The sequence below is a fragment of the Vombatus ursinus genome, unplaced genomic scaffold (genome assembly GCF_900497805.2).
Source record: "Vombatus ursinus unplaced genomic scaffold, bare-nosed wombat genome assembly UNPS02014779.1, whole genome shotgun sequence".
Lineage (NCBI taxonomy): Eukaryota > Metazoa > Chordata > Mammalia > Diprotodontia > Vombatidae > Vombatus > Vombatus ursinus.
The window spans coordinates 50,887,278-50,904,263 of NW_020954557.1; the positions used below are offsets into that span (position 1 = coordinate 50,887,278).

Genomic DNA, 16,986 nt, shown 5'->3' on the forward strand with positions numbered 1-16,986 from the left:
TTTTACTTGTAACAAATATTCCATGAGGCATGACATATAAAGGTTTTTTTTAATTATTTATTTTTAGTTTTCAACATTCACTTCCATAAGATTTTGAGTTTTAAATTTTCTCTGCCTTCCATTTATCTCCCCCCCCCACCGATGGTGTACAATCCAATATAGGCTCCACATATACATTCCTGATAGACATATTTTCCCCTTAGTCATGATGTAAATAACAAATAGGACTAACGGTAGAAAGCACGAGAATGAAGCAATAAAACAAAACAACAAAAGGAGAGCAAATACTATGCTTCCATCTGCACTCAGACTCCATATTTCTTTCTCTGGCAATGGATAGCAATTTCCATCATGAATCTTTTGTAGTTTTCTTAGATTCTTGCGTTGTTGTGAAGAGCCAAGTCTATCAAAGTCAGTCATCCCATAATATAGCTGTTACTGTGTACAATGTTCTCTTGGTTTAAAGATTCTTTTATGAATACAATTAATAATACCTACCTTAATTATGTGAAAACTAATTTCATTGAATAGAACAACTTGCTTCACAGGAACCAGTAGTCCTTAGGTGAAAATTATCAGGAATAACTCTTTGGAAGTGCCAGATAATGAATTGAGTCTTGAAGGAAAATAAATCAGTCAATTTACATTACAGTGTGCCAGGCACTTTGCTAAGTACTGGGGTGATGTACATGGATTGACAGAAAGGAATAATGAGAGGAAAATAAGGAAAATATTTTTTTCTGAGAGTACAAGTAAGGTTCTCATGCTCACTGAGAACTGAAATTTACTGAGAATTGAATTGAGAATTGAAAATTATTATTCTGACAATTGTGTGCAGTATGGATAGGGAAAGATTGGAGGCAAAGGAAGACCATGTGGAGACACTTAGAATCCCCAGTCCAGGCCTGATGTAATGAATTCAGTAGGATAAACAAAAAGTCCTATATGGAATCTTTACAAAGTATGACATAATCTTTGACCTTTAGCTTGAAAAAATTATAATCTGCTCAGAAAGATAAAGCATGTTTTAAAAAAAACCAAACTAGTAGACAAGACATAACAGTGATTATAAAACCACATTGAAGCAAGAAAAAATTGACACATTTATTTCATAAAGTCTAAAACGATACTTAGGAATGTTCAAACTGAAATATAGCTACTGGGAAGAGGTGAATGATAAGTCACTGGAATGTGTGGATTCCTAATTTATATTGTTTACTTACAACTTTTAGTTACTCTGGGTAGAACATTCATTCTCCTTCCAGTTGATAACCTTGATTAAAAATTGGAATCTGATAGTATTTTTGATCACTATTAAAATATTTTTACTTCTAAGTATATTCATAGGTATATCTTAAGTTTCTCCCTGTTTCTTTTTTTGTGTAGAAATCTCATACAAGCAGTGAAGGAGAATTAAAATTTTACCAACCAAAAAAAAAAAATGGCAAAACACACCAACCTCATTTACTTCACCAGAAAATCTCTTGCTAAAGAACACAAAGCTGACAGAAGGAATGAGGAAGATAAAGAAGGATTGGAGCCAAGAAGTGACTTGGAAGCGGGTAAACAGCTGCCATTTATTTATGGAGATGTTCCTCCAGAAATGGTATCAGAGCCCTTGGAAGAACTGGACCCATACTACTGGAATAAAAATGTAAGTATTTCCTATGACCATAGTGAAAATGTTTTTGTTTTACCCTTCATGTATGAAAGGATTTGGATTGAAATATGATTGTATTTGATGGAAATACTGAATAAAGTTGTTAGTATTGAACTATTGTAAATATTGAACTACATCAATCTTATATTCTTATATTTAATCAAAATTGGTTTTGTAACTGATATCTTGATTCCTTTGCTTTTAAAGTATAATGGGAGTGGAGGTTGGAACTGACCTAGTTCTAGTCTGCTCTGTCTAGTGGTAACCCAAGTTGGATGCTTATGTATCCTGCTTCCAATCAAATGACCTAGGTTTAAATTATATTCTTCTACCTACTCCCAGTCTGCCCTTGAACAAGCCATTTAATATCTTTGTGCCCCATTTTCCTCAAATGAAAAATAAGGGATGGAGTCAAAATGATCTCTAACGTTCTTTTGGATTCAAAATCTATGATCCTATAATTTTATATCTGGACAATCTTCAAAAACTCCTTTAAATCTGTGATTCTATGATATGATACCAGCTTATGAAAGAGTGTTAATTTGTTACAGTGGATAGCATAGTTGAGTGCTATCAGAAGTTAAGAAAATCTGGGTTCTATCCTACCCACAGACATTGCTAAACCACATATATAAGTTTCCCTCTCAACCTTTCTCATTTAACTTCTCTGAGACTTTATCTCCTCACCTGCAAAATGAGAGTAACTTATGTGTGTGTGTGCGGCACACACACATATATATACACACATATATGTAATGACTTTTAAGGGTCCCTCTCAGTTCTAAATCTATGATCCTAAGATCTGTATGAACATCTCTGATGAGGAAGTTATGACCTGCAGAGGCAGTCTATTTCATGATCTAGTTGAGCTAATATCAGAAAAGGAGTATTTCTATAACATATATAAGTGGCTGCCAAGTCTTTGCTTGAAGGCTTCTACTAAAGTGAGAACCTATTATCTCCTGAGCCAGCCCATTCCACGTTGGTACAACTTTGATTGCTAGAAACATTTTAATTACATCAAGCTTAAATTCACCTCTGCAATTTCCTCCCCTTATTCCTAATTATGCCCTCTGTGGCCAAATAAAACCTATCTAGGCCCTATACTAAATGACACAGTCCTTTAAATATTTGAATACATTCATCATTTTATCTTTTCAAGTTTAAATATCCCTAATTCCTTTAACTAACCCACACATTGCTTTCCCTTCAGACTGAGTAATAGATTTTTGTTGTTCAGTCATTTCAGGCATGGCCAACTCTTTGTGACCCCATCTGGTGTTTTCTTGGCAAAGTAATAGATTAGATAGTCTTTAAATACTTTTCTAGCCCTAATGTATTATGAGTCCACATTTTCAAAGTGTTTTCCAGTGATAAAGCAGTGTATGTGCCCATATTTATTTCATTTGACCCTAACTAATGATCAGAGACAGGTAGGTTGCTCAGTAGATAGAACATTAGGCTTCAAGTCAGGAAGACCTGATTTCAAATCCAGCCTCAGACACTTACTTGCTATGTGACCCTGGGTAAGTCATTTAACCTCTGTTTTCCTAAATCTGCTAGAGAAAGAAATGGAAAACTATTCTAGTATCGTTGCCAAGAAAACTCCGTGATGGGGTCTTAAAGAGTTGGTCATGACTGAACAACAACCACAACAACAGTGATCAATGCAGACTACAAATGGATATGTTAAAAGTTAGTAAATTAAAAGTTTTAATTTTTAATTTCATTCTCTATCTTTTCTCCTATAGACTTTCTTAGTATTGAATGAAAGGAAAACTATCTTCAGATTCAGTGCCACTCCAGCCTTACACATTTTAACTCCTTTCAATTTGATTAGAAGACTATCTATTAAGGTTCTAGTAAACTTATATCCTTTTCTAGGGGTTCATTGGCAGTGTTGCTGCTTTAACAAAAAAAATGTTAAATTAATACAACTCTGTTTCATAATACAAATGTTGCTTTTAGTCTTTTTTCCACTCTAAAAGAATATGTGGTTTTAGTTCATTCATTGTATTTTAATTGACTAGGAAAACACAAAAGGTAGTTAGGTAATGTACTGTATTGAAAACTGGACCTGGTGATAGGAAGAACTGAATCTCGCCTCAGACACTTACTAGCTGTGTGACCCTGGGCAAGTCATTTAACCTCTGGTTCCTTCAGTTTCATCATTGATAAAGTGGAGGTAATAACAGTACCTACCTCTCAGATTTGCTGTGAGGATAAAAACTTAAATGATATTTGTAAAGTGCTTTTCAAATCTCAAAGTGCTACATAAGTGCTCGTTGTTATTATTATCATCATTCTCATGATTATAATCAGTATTATACACTGACCTGATAAATGGGTATGCCAGCGGTCAACTTGGAAAACATTTCAGATATCTATTATAGTATCCATGACTGTGAAAATTGAGAGAAAAGAATTCTTGAAAGTCATTTGGTAATTCTTTAAAGTGAGAAATTATAGGCTATCAGCTTTTAGATTAGTGTCCCGAGTGCATATATAGGAAATCTCTAACGTGATTTATAATTTTATTTTCCTTGATTCTTACCTACCCTATTCAACATATTTATCATGGGCACTTTTATGATCAACTGTTTATTTTTGACAATGCGTACATCTCCAAGCTGGGCAAAGATTCTAAAGTAAGTAAGCAAAATACCTTTTAAAAATGCATATTATAAATGGAACCTTGAATTCCTTTCCCTTACATAAATTTGCTGATTCCTCTATTTTCTGTGTTTCTGTTTCCCTTGTGATCTAGTTGAAATACTATCTAGGTATTTTTACTCTCAGAAACATGAGTAGTCTTTTTTTTAGTTAGTATTTTATTTTCCCCACTTACATGTAAAACAATTTTAAACATTCATGTTTAAAATTTTGAATTCCAAATTCTCTCCCTCCCTCCCCCCCAACATTGAGAAGGCAATCAATTTGGCATAGATTATACATGTGTAGTCATGGAAAACACATTTCCATATAAGTCATGTTGTAAAAGAAAACATAGACCAAAAAAAAAGAAAGAAAAATAAAGTTTATCGTAGAAACTTGCTTCAAAAAATTTTCAGTTATGATTCCTAATTACATTTCCCTTCATCCTATTTCCTCCTTGTTTATTTTATTCTCTCTCCTTTCACCCTGTCCCTCCTGAAAAGTTTTTTGCTTCTGACTAGCACTTTACCCAATCTGTCCTTCCTGTTATTATTCCCTCTACCCCCACTTCTCTTATTCCTTTCCCCTCCTATTGTCCTGTAGGGTAAGATAGATTTCTATACCCCATTGAGTGTGCATGTTATTCCTTCTTTGAACCGATTCCAGTGAGAGTAAAGTTCAAACATTCCCCACCATTTCCTCCAGCTTCTCCACTGTAAAAGCTTTTCTTGCCTCTTTTATGTGAGATAATTTATCCCATTCTACCTCTCCCTTTCTCTTTCTCTCAGTGCATTTCTCTCTCACTCTTTGATTTTATTTTTTTAGATATTATCCCATCATATTCACCTCACAACTGTGCCCTCTGTCTATATATACTCCATCTAACTTCCCTAATAAAATGAGAAAGTTCTTAGGAGTTTCAAGTATCATTTTCCCATGTAGGAGTGTAAACAGTTTAACCTTATTAAGTCCCTTACAATTTTCCTTTCTTGTTCACCTCTTTATGCTTCTGAGTATCGAATTTGAAAGTCAAATTTTCCATTCAGCTCTGGTGTTTTCATCGAGAATACTCAGAAGTTCTCTATTTCATTGAATATCCATTTTTCCCCATGAACAATCATACTGTTTTTGTTTTTGTGTTTATGGGGGTAGGTGATTCTTAATTGTATTCCTAGCTCCTTTGCACTGTGGAATATCATATTGCAAAGCCTCCAATCCTTTAATATAGAAGCTGCTAACTGTTGTGTTATCCTGAGAGTAGCACCCCAATACTTGAATTGTTTATTTCTGGCTTCTTGCAATATTTTTCCCTTGACCTGGGAGATCTGGAATTTGGCTATAATATTCCTGGGAGTTTTCATTTTGGAATCTCTTTCAAGAAGTGATCAGTGGCTTCTTTCCATTTCTATTTTATCCTCTGGTTCCAGAACATCAGGGCAGTTTTCATTGATAATTTCTTGAAAGATGATGTCTGGGGTCTTTTTTTGATCATGGCTTTCAGGTAGTACAATAATTTTAAAATTACCCCTCTTTGATCTATTTTCTATGTCAGTTATTTTTTCCAGTGAGATATTTCACATTGTCTTGTATTTTGTTTTTATTCCCTTGGTTTTCTTTATTGTTTCTTAATGGCTCATAAAGTCATTAGCTTCCACTCCCTCAATTCTAATTTTTAAGGAATTATTTTTTCATTGAGCTTTTGTACCTCCATTTCCATTTGGTCAATTCTTCTTTTTAAGGAGGTTTTTCTTCAGTGAACTTTTGTACGTCTTTTTCCATTTGGCCAGTTGTTCTTTTCAAGGCATTCTCATTGTATTTTCATCTCTTTTACCATTTGGCCTAGCCTGTTTTTAAGGTGTTATTTTCTTCAGTAGTTTTCGTGCTTCCTTTAACAAGCTGTTGATTCTTTTTTCATGATTTTCTTGCATCACTCTCATTTCTCTTCCAGAGTTTTCCTCTGTCTCTCTTACTTGATTTTTAAAATCCTTTTTGAGCTCTCCCATGACCGAGGAGAGTCATACTTTCCTTGAGGCTTTGGATGTAGGAGTTTTAACTTTGTTGTCTTCTTCTGAGTGTTTATTTTGCTCTTCCTTGTCACCATTGTAACTTTCTATGGTCAGGATTTTTTTCTGATGTTTGCTCATTTCCCCAGACTTTATCTTGACTTTTAACTCTTTGCTAAAGTGGGGCTCTACTTCCAGGGTGAAGGTACGTTGTCCCAAGCTTCAGGGATTTTGTGTTACTGTTTTCAGAAATACTTGTAGGGACCTGTAAGTTTTCAGTTCTTCCAAAGTGGTATGATGTGAGAGGTGTGTTTACTAATTTCTGGCCTGTGCTGTGGTCTGAGTGACCACAAGCACTCTTTTCTGCCCTGGAACTATGATAAGGGTCATTGCTCTACTATGGCCCCAAACTTTGGTGACCTTCTCCTCCTCCTTGCACTCAGGACTGTGACCCAGATCTGAGTATGGGTAAAGCAGCAGAGTGCCTCCTTTACCGAGCTGTTGACTCTTTTGTCATGATTTTCTTGCATCACTCTCATTTCTCTTTCCAATTTTTCCTCCTCCTTTCTAATTTGATATTTAAAAACATTTTGAAGCTCTTCCATGGCCAAGGGTCAATTAATATTTTTATTTAAATCTTTGGATATAGGAATTTTAACTTTGTGCTTGCCTTAGTGCTAGCAAAGAAATCACTGTAATCTACTTCCGACCAGTTGTTTGACCCCCTTACTGTCTTTGGGCTTAGAACTATGGAAACATCTGCTACCTCTGCTGATTTAGTTGCTCCTAAGGGCTACTCCTGATTTGCTGGGTCTTGATCTGCACTGGCATGGCCTGCACTGGACTGTCTGTGCTCCACTCTGCCAGGTACAACAGGCCTTTCCTGCTGACCTTTCCTGCTGTCTTTGGTTGGGTTATTTTACCCCATCCTTTTGTGGGTTCTGCTGCTCCAGAATTTGTTTGAGGGCATTATTTAAAAGTGTTCTGACTGGTTTTGGGAAGAGCTCAGAGGAGTTCCTGCCTTTCCTCTATCATGTTGACTCTGCCTCCCCAGAGTAGTCTTATCATTGGTGCTTTTACAGGGAAATTAATAATTTGCCTATTAAGCTTCAGTTTTTCCCATATTTTTGTGGGAAAGGGAACTCCTTAGGAGCTTATCCTTGCCCATAATCCAAATTCTGTTCATATCAATGGCTCGAGTTCCATATAGCCAGTGTTCATAGTATAGCATAGTATAGCATCTTCACCAATATTTTATCTTAGTAATAGTATAATATGTTACACATGCATCCTCCCCTCTGCCTTTTTTTTTTAATTTTAATTTTGGTTCCTTCCCTTGAAACCTAAAGTTTTCTGAGCATTTCTTGACCTTCAGGGTATTATTTCAACTCTTGGTATGGTAGTAGTGGAGAAGATGGCTAGGAACAAGTGTAGTTACTTAAAGATTTTGCCTTTGGTCTTTCTAAGGCACTCATTTGTTACAGAGTTTTACACTAGCTTCCATAGATTTATTTCATGATTGCAGATGTGTCATTCTTCCATCTAATGTACTTGTGGATACTTGTTTTCAGGTTACCTTTCATTGGACTATATACCTTTGAAATACTTATACAAATCTTGGCAAGAGGCTTCATTGTAGGACCTTTCACATTCCTCAATGATCCCTGGAGCTTGTTTGATATCCCTATTCTCGCAGTGGCGTAAGTAAGATTCATGGACAATAAACAGTATGATTTTTAAAAAAAAAGCTTTTGAAGGTTTGGGATTTTTCTTCATATAAAACTTTTACAACTAAAGAATATTGCATGAACCATGGTATTCAAACCTTCATTTTTCCATTTGATACATTTAATGAACTCCAGCTGATTTATATTTATTATCGATTTTAATCCTTGGAATTTGGATAAGCAACTTCTATAATATGTAGAAGGATTAGGGTTTGGGGGGGTTGTTTGTTTTGACATTTTAAATCTGGGGAAATTACTATGTACTGTGTATTGTCCAAGTTGACATGAGAAAATGCGATGAGAATCCAGTGAGTAATTGGCACTGAGCCCTTGGTTCTTAGCCTCTTGATCCTTCTGTTAGTTCACCTTTCTTAAGTACTAACAATTATCCTAAAATGCAGACTAACACCCAAGAAAAGTTTCTGGACTACTACTCTAAAGTTGCATAATTTAAGTATGTGTATACTGAATTTAATGCAGGTAGCAAACTTATTTTTCATTGTTTTGAAAGATGCATATTTTCCTTTTTTTGTCAAAGATTTTTGTTAGTTGGGAGGCAGATATATTAATTTTTTTATCTGCTGTCCCAGCAATAAATATTGGATATTCATTTATTTAGATTAAATCTATTCACCAAAGAAATAGCAGTATATATAAAGCATTCATGCTATTGTGATGGGTAGAGCACTGGATTTGCAGACAGGAGACTTGAGTTTGAATCCTGACACAAATACTTATTAGGTGGATAGCCCTGGCCAAGTCATTTATCTCTCCTGCCTAATATATAAAATGAGTTTTATTACAGTACCTATAGGATTGTTTTGAGGATCAAGTGAAATAGCAAGTGAGCTGAGCAAGTACAAGCATTTATTAACCATGATTTTATGACAATCAATGTGGTAACAGCTCTAAAGTGGTTACAAACCTTAAAACACTACATCAATGATAGTTATTACATTTTTCCAGACAACCTACTTATGTAGGAAACTAAGAATATTTTTATTGCCACCATCAACACCACTACTACCTTCAGTTGTATAAATGGATTGCTGTGAGTTTATGGGATTCTTAACTTGAAGGACCTTGAGAGATCGTGTTGCCCCACCCTCTCATTTTTTCAGATGAGGAATCCGAGGCTCAAGGAAGTGAAATTACTTACTGAAAGTCTCACAAGTAATAAATTGAAGAGCTCATGGTCTAACAACAAATCCTCTCTTTCATTGCACAATACTGCCTTTTGAAACTCCTGTGTTGATTTCTTATTTTAGAATTGTTAGAAGTTGTTTTTTATTTCTGTGAAGTACTTAACAGTTTCCCATTATATCTTTAGGGATGATATAGTAAAAAGTGGGATAGATGATGTTTATTATGCATTACTAGTAGTAACCACAACAATAATACATTCACATAGTGCTCCACATTATGAAGTACATCGTTTGATCATCACAATAGTTTGTGTATTGTAACCATTTAACAAATAGATACTGAGATTGAAACTCAGTGCATTTGCCCTGTGTCCTAAAGCTACAACCAGGCCTCTAATTCAAAAGTTACTCCTCTTTTGCACTATGCTTTAACAACAGAACCCTAGGAGTTGAGCTTAGAGATAAGCAAAGAAGACTTTTGTGGGGGTGGACATGGGCAGATTCTGGAAAAGCATATTTTGGAATATTTCAAAGGCTGTCATACGGAAGAGGAATGAGTTACAAGATTTGTTATGCTTGGCCTCAGAGGGCAGAACTAAGAGCAGTGGTTGGAAATTAGAGACCTCTGGAGGTAATGAGTCTCCCCTCACTAGTTGTTTCTGAACAAAGGCTAAATGTTGTAGAGGGGATTTTTGTTCCACCTTTGGTCTAACTGACCTCTGAGGTTCCTTGCAATTGTGTGATTCTGTCCATTTCTTTTCTATTAAAATTAAATTTTATTCTACTATATTTAAAAGACATTGCCTGAAGGTGAAAGTTTAAGTTTAAAACAACATTAAAAGCTTGATAAATAATGCCACTAAGTGCCTTTAAAACTCTAAATTTTGTAAAACTCTAATTTAATTCTATAGGTATTTGAGCATATTTGTAAGCATGGTCAATGATTCAGCTCTTGGAATTTTCTCTATATTGAGAATAGTGAAAGCTGTTTCTCTAAATATAGGTAAGAAGTGATTGACATGAATTATTTATGTCTTTATTTCTCTTATTGTATGTGTTTCGGGGTGGAGGAAAAGATGGTGTGTTAGTGTATTATCTCCCTTGTTGCAGCTATCTGAGAGTGTTATCAATTGACACGTTGTATTAGCATTTGGAAACTTTTTTGTTGTTTAGTTGTGTCTGATTCTTCATGACCCCATTTGGGGTTTTCTTGGCAAAGATACTGGAATGGTTTTCCATTTCCTTTTTCCAGCTCATTTTACAGATGAGGAAACTGAGGTAACCAGGATTAAGTGACTTGTCACTGTAATAGTGATAGCTATTAAATGTCTGAGGCCAGATTTGAACTCATGCAGATAAGTCTTCCTGAGTCCAGATGGGGGTGTTCTATGCACTTTGCCACCTAGCTGTCTGGGAAACTTTAGACTTGTTCAAAGTATAAAATCACCAATTTAGATTGTAAGAATTCTTTTAGATTACTGAGTCCAACCTCCTCATTTGACAGTTGAAGAACTGAGGCCTACAGTGGTCAAGTGAGGTGCCAAGATAGTAAGTGCCTTTGAAAGGATTCTAATGCAGGTGTTCCTGTCAAGTTCAATACTCCATCCACTCATAACATTTTGGTTATTTCATTTTATAGCTATTCTTTTTTTGAACCCAGGTCCCCTGCATATAAATCTAGCACTATTTCTGTTGTACTACACTTGGAAAGTTATATCAGTTTTCACAGGGAAAAGCTAAATTAAACAGTATCTTGTTAAAGTAAAAGAGCTATATAATGAATCATGGCCTAATGACAAAGAATATGGGATTTGGGACCAAAGACTTTGGGTTCAAATCTCAGCCCAGATATTTACAATGTGTGTGTGACTGTGGACAGGTCACTTCTCTCTACCTCAGTGTCCTCATCTGGATAATAAAGGAGATTGGATTGGGTGAAATTTAAGGTACCTTTCCATTCTGAAACTGAAACCTCTGAAACTTTTTGCTGACTGATTTTGGGGAGTGGGATGTGAGAATAATAGATGGTAAGGGATTCATTTGCAGTATCATCCTTATTATTTGATAGTTGTATTAGCAAAAACCATGATATATATTTGATTGATAAATTTTTATTGATACATATTTGGTTGGTATATTTTAATTGGGAAATCATTCTTTACATGTTTAACATTGACTTTCTAATCAAAACCAGCCTTTAAGACTTCAACTTAAAGTGGGAATTTTCAAGTCTACATGAAAGATAGATTAAAATTCTGAGAGGTGTTCTATCAACTGAAAATAAAAATGAAGAGAGTAATTCCTAATTTTGCATAGTGAAAAATACATTTCAATCCACTGGAAAAACTGAATTCTTAATAGATAATATTTTTATTACTAAGGTGAGAAAGAAATTCCTGAAGAACCCCAGAACTCCAGAAGTGGCCAGCAATATGAGTAGCATAGTGGAAAGAGTGCTGCACTTGGAGTCAGGAAGATCTGGGTTCAAATTCTGTTTCTGACCCTTACTAGCTGTATGACCATCAACAAGTCTTTTAAGTTCCCTGAGGCTTTTTCTCCTCATCTGCAGAATGAGGATACCTGCAATAACCACCTCACAGGGTTGTTGTGAGACTCAAGTAAGATAAAGTATGTGAAGTACCTTGTAAATTTGAAAATATTGATTTTGTTGGTAATATTTTCAATTAGCAGTATTGTAATTGAAAACATTTTTCTTTTTGTCAGCAATTGCAACTCAGTATTTTCTTGTTGCTCTTCCAGTATCCCATTAACAGGTGGTCCATTTGTTATTCATTGACCAGGTAAATGAATGGTTGCTCTCTATATGAGAAGTCTTAGCAAGCAGCTCATTAATTTGAGCATTCAAGCTAGTTTTACAGGAATATTTCACCACTAGGAAACATGGTTTAGTAACATTTACAGTAAACAGGTTAACTTAAACACTGAGCTAAAACTTTCGCTGAAAGCTAAACCACTTGTTTTATATGGTCATTGGTTTGAATCATTGATATGATTTTTCTAATTGGTAAGAGAATTAATAATGGATCCGCACTGATGTTTTATTTCATCCTTGTATTGCTATCTTGTCCCTCCTGTTTTCAGGCCCAAGATCTATTGTAGGGACATTGACTCGGTCAGTGAAGTTGTTTTCTCAGACAGTGATTCTGATTATATTTTGCCTGAGTGTCTTTGCTGTCATGGGCATGCAACTATTTATGGGCAAACTGAAGCAGAAATGTCTGCGATGGCCTCAGAGAGAGGGAAATCTCACTGAGATACCATGGGACAATGAAGGTAAGTGTCATACTCTTAACATGTAGGCTTCCAGCAAATGTATTAATGCCAGACACCAGAGAAATCATAATGGATCAAATAAATTAACTAAACTGAGTAGGAATTTCTATCAATCTTAGTTTTTTTTTTTCATTAGCTGTCCTTTCCCATCTGAATTGAAAAGATCTCAGTTTTCTTTGCAGATATTATTCAAATCAAGAAAAATGAACAAGGGAATTATCCTGCAAAATATGTCATAAAAAAGACCACAGGAAAGTAGGTCTTCATGCTACCTGAGAGAAGCTGAAATTGAGTCCTAATAGAGAGTCCTTTTGAAATTCATCATTAAAAACTAAACTTGCTAAAGTCGCATGAGATACAGAGTAGTATGGACTTCAAATTAGGAGATGCAAAGACTGGTTCTAGTCCCATGTTTTATCTGTGTGACTATGGCATTTAACCTCTTTGAGGTATTTTTTCCTTATCTGGAAAATAAAGATGCTTAATTATATGACCTACCTCACAAGATTTGTATTTGTTTTTGAAGAAAACACTTTTTAAATCTAAAAAATCTATAAAAATGTAATATTCTTTACAGGATTGCCTAATCTAATAGACTAAGAATCCAGCTTATATTACTAGAATTTATATCCCTTTGCATAAGTTTGCATTCTTATATGCAGAGTGAGTACTTTGAAGTACACTTCCATCAGAAGTATATCTTCTTTCATATGAAATCATCAGTTACCAATAGTGCATTTTAAAGCTATTAATAAAATTTTGATGGTATTTTTCTTGGCAGTCAAATTTCTCTTGGTTTTAAAAGAATTTTATTTAGATTATCTAAAATGAATCAAATAGAGGATCCTTTTTAGTTCGTGATCAGGCAAACTGTTTTTCTATTATATAAAAAGCTCTTAGCTATAATCCCTTAGGTCAATGTTCTCCAAACTTTTGATTTCCTGTCCCTGTAAGTAAAAAGCTTTTGAGAACCTTCTAACATATGCATATTTACTTACAAATTATACACCTATACTATCATACTGATATATACATTCAATATATAAAATTATAAGTATTTATAATATTTTATTTCACTTGAGATAAAATAAACTTTGTTCTCATTGAGCAATGTGATTGAAAATGTTTCATTTTTTTAAAAATCATTGCTTAATACTTTGTGATACTGTGATTTGAAGGTCTGGTACTAAGCTCATTTTACTTCATTATATGAATTTAATTACTTTCTTAACTGAAAAAAGTTACTTCAAAATATATAGATCCAAAATGGTAAAAAGACCTTTGTAGCTATGCTTATGAAACCACATCAATCGTTTTCCACCCAATCCAAAAGCTACATCTAGTTTTTGCTGAAGTTCAATAAGTAAATTTCTATTTTCCCTTATGTTGATCAGCTATTAATTTGAACCAGTCAGGAAAGGTTACAATTTACTACTTTTAACAAGTTCATTCACAAGCTACTGAAGCTCTTAAATTTGAAGATTTTTGAAATGGTTAGAAAATACAGTTTCCATAGGAGTTTTTTAAGTGTGCAGATTTCAGACTTTTTAAAAAAAAATGGTTTTAGCAACAAATGATTAGTCCTCAATGTCTTGCTAGTTGTGACAGTTTCTTCATACTTTTTAAGCTGATATTTCAAGCCACAATATGAAGTTTGGGAGGGGATCATTGTTAATGATAGTGAATATTAATTCATATCTCTGACAGTCTTGGTAATTTCAAAATACTTTTCCAAATTTTTGTCAGCTCTAGTTAGATTGTTATTTTTTCACAACTTCATGTGTTTGAAGAGTTCATGCCAGGAGTAGGGGAGAATCATTTCTGCCACTTTCTTGTACATCTTTTATCCCGTTAATATTATCTCTGATCCTTGATTCTTTGCAGAAATATTTTTTAGCCACTTGGATAGTTAGTTAAAATTGGATAATCTACAATTCCACTTAATTGGGCACATATACATGGAAATATATCAGAATATAATGAAAGCAATAAAGATAGGGCATCTCTGTGAATCACTCAATATTTTGGCACTCCTTCAGAATAGCTTATGCATCATACATTGGACATATTAGCAGAGCTCAATTTTTTTCTTGTTTTTAAGATAAAACATATTTAAGACATGATATAATATTTTTTACAGTACCCCAGTGTTTTATGTGCCCTGTTTTAGAGGTTACCTCCTTAGGGTGTTATGCTATTTCCCATCTCTCCTGGCTATACTCAATTTCTTATTGTCTTTTTGGAAAAAAAATTTTTATGAATATATTTTGTTTTCATATCCCCAAATTTCCTATTGTATCCTTCCCTCTTTCCCATTACAGAACAAATAATAAAAAGGGGGGGAAAGATCAGCAAAAGTAACATTTTTTTAGAGGCAAGCATTATATGTAATGTTCCACACCCATAGTTTCCCACATAGTCATATATTTGTGGAGGGTAGAGCCACTTTTTCATATATCTTCTTTGGAGCCAAGTTTGTTCACTAAAAATTTGAAGCATTCAAATTTGATTATGTTGTTATTGTTGTTCTTTCGATTTACAGTGTTATCATTGAGTATAATGTTTTCATTATTCATAAAAGCAGAGAAGGAAGGAAGGATGGGGTCAGAGGGAAATGGACGATGCATGTTTACTAAGTCCATAGGTAAATAAATAGTGAATGGATGGCTACTCCTGTAGATTCTTGGTGAGAAGGTGGGTCTTAGGAGAATGAGGAAGATGACAGAAGGGAATGATTGAGTCTGAGAGGTTGCATGAAGTGGGGAGTCTCAAAACAAAGGAAGAGGGTAGTTACAATTGTAGTCCCATTAAGTTAGAGGTATGGATTTGTGAGAAGAGATGGGGATCTCATGATGATTTTAATGCAGGAGCTGTCATTCCATTGAAAGGCCCTCTTCTCTTAGGCTGTGCTTCCATACATACTACCCTCATATGGGAAAAAGGATATGTGAGCTCTTGGAGACAACTGGCATGCAGAATGAAAGGGATGAGGGGAAGGGAAGGTAGAGCCAGTGATGATATGGCAAGGTCATTGAGGAGAACAGTCATGGGGAGAGTTGGAGGTAGAATTGGATATCATCCATGACACATGGTAATTTCTACCATGTGGCACTGCCTAGGTATATTACTTTTTCTCATACATTCATACTGCAAAGAATGAAACAGTGCAAAAAAGGATGGTTGGACAAACTTTACAAAGTCAATAACAGAAATTGGTTAGAAGAGAACACACTAACTCCATACTTTGGAACTTTTAACCCCATGAAAAACACAGAGTAATTAAAGAAAGAATGAATAAAGGTATAACCCACAAAGTAAAGAACAAATTTCCAAATAGGCTGTAAGAAAGTATTTAATAAAGAGGAAAAAAAAGTTAAAAAAATTCTTAGAAACAGGTCCAGTAAAAATAAAATAAAAAAAATAAGAAGTTTGATAGGGAGATCTTGAACTAACCATGAAACTGAGAAAAAAAAAAAACAAAAACAGGAGAGATAATATTTAAAGAAAAGAAATAAAAAGAAATCAAACTAAGTAAAAGCTCCAAATTAAGGAAAGGTTGTCAAATGGAATTAGTGGGGTAAGTGAGATAAGGAAGAGAGCCTGTGAGGGGAACATAGCTGCATCAAATAAATTTAAGCACATCTAATCATAGGAATGAAATACGTAAAAAAAGGAAGGGAATTTGAAAAAAATCCAACAAAAGTACTAAGATAATACTAAAACAAATGATGAAAAACACATGACTAACTGTAGAGACAGTGATAAGCTGAGTGGTAAATGAAGGCTAAACACCATAAGTCCAGAAGGATTAAATTTTAATATGATGAAAAGTTTCTAAAATAAAAAATATAGTTATAATGGGAAATGGGAAAACAGTAAAAACATTTCAGTAAATACAGAAGTAAAGCAAGGATGATGCTCTGTTTCTTATTTTCATGACATTCCTGGGACACCAAATATTGACCTTTATCTTCTATTTCTCTATGTGTTTATGTACACATTTAGCTTTACTGTTTTAAACAACTTATATACTTGCATGTTTAACCCTGAGCATCTTCCTTTCCAATGAAGTAAAAAGATTTAAAAATAAACAGGAACAAAATTACAGTAGAAAATTCTAATTCCAAAAAAACATTCTAATTACAGATAAGATATTACAAATTCTCCTAGTGCTCCACTTTGTGGTAGGGCTCCAAATCATGATGAAGAGAGACTTTTATCTTAAAATTGACTTTTTAAACTATAAACATGCATTAAGTTATTTCTCATTAAAACTATACACAAGTGTGCAATGTATTTTTCCTAAATTCCTTTTTCTTATTATGAACTTGACAAACATGGACAAACACAAATATTTTCATTTATGAATTAGGGGATAAAATATTTTACTTGAAACTTCAGATTTCTATAATGTACAGAATACAAATTGTATGTACATAAGACAATATAATCATTGCCCTACTTACCAATGTCTCTTTCTGAACTTTCTTCTGTTCTGCTTA

At 34.2% G+C, this 16,986-nt stretch overlaps 1 protein-coding gene across 1 annotated transcript in view; it reads left to right on the forward strand.

Annotated features, from left to right (window-relative positions):
* Window positions 1-16,986, forward strand: part of LOC114045693 (sodium channel protein type 2 subunit alpha-like) — a 158,082-nt gene that overhangs the window by 49,173 nt on the left and 91,923 nt on the right. The window contains exons 2-7 of the mRNA XM_027865797.1: window positions 1,387-1,654; window positions 3,412-3,530; window positions 4,219-4,308; window positions 7,890-8,018; window positions 10,102-10,193; window positions 12,293-12,484. Of these exons, the coding sequence (XP_027721598.1) occupies window positions 1,442-1,654; window positions 3,412-3,530; window positions 4,219-4,308; window positions 7,890-8,018; window positions 10,102-10,193; window positions 12,293-12,484 (835 nt within the window). The 5' untranslated portion in view covers window positions 1,387-1,441. The remainder of the gene's footprint in view (window positions 1-1,386; window positions 1,655-3,411; window positions 3,531-4,218; window positions 4,309-7,889; window positions 8,019-10,101; window positions 10,194-12,292; window positions 12,485-16,986) is intronic.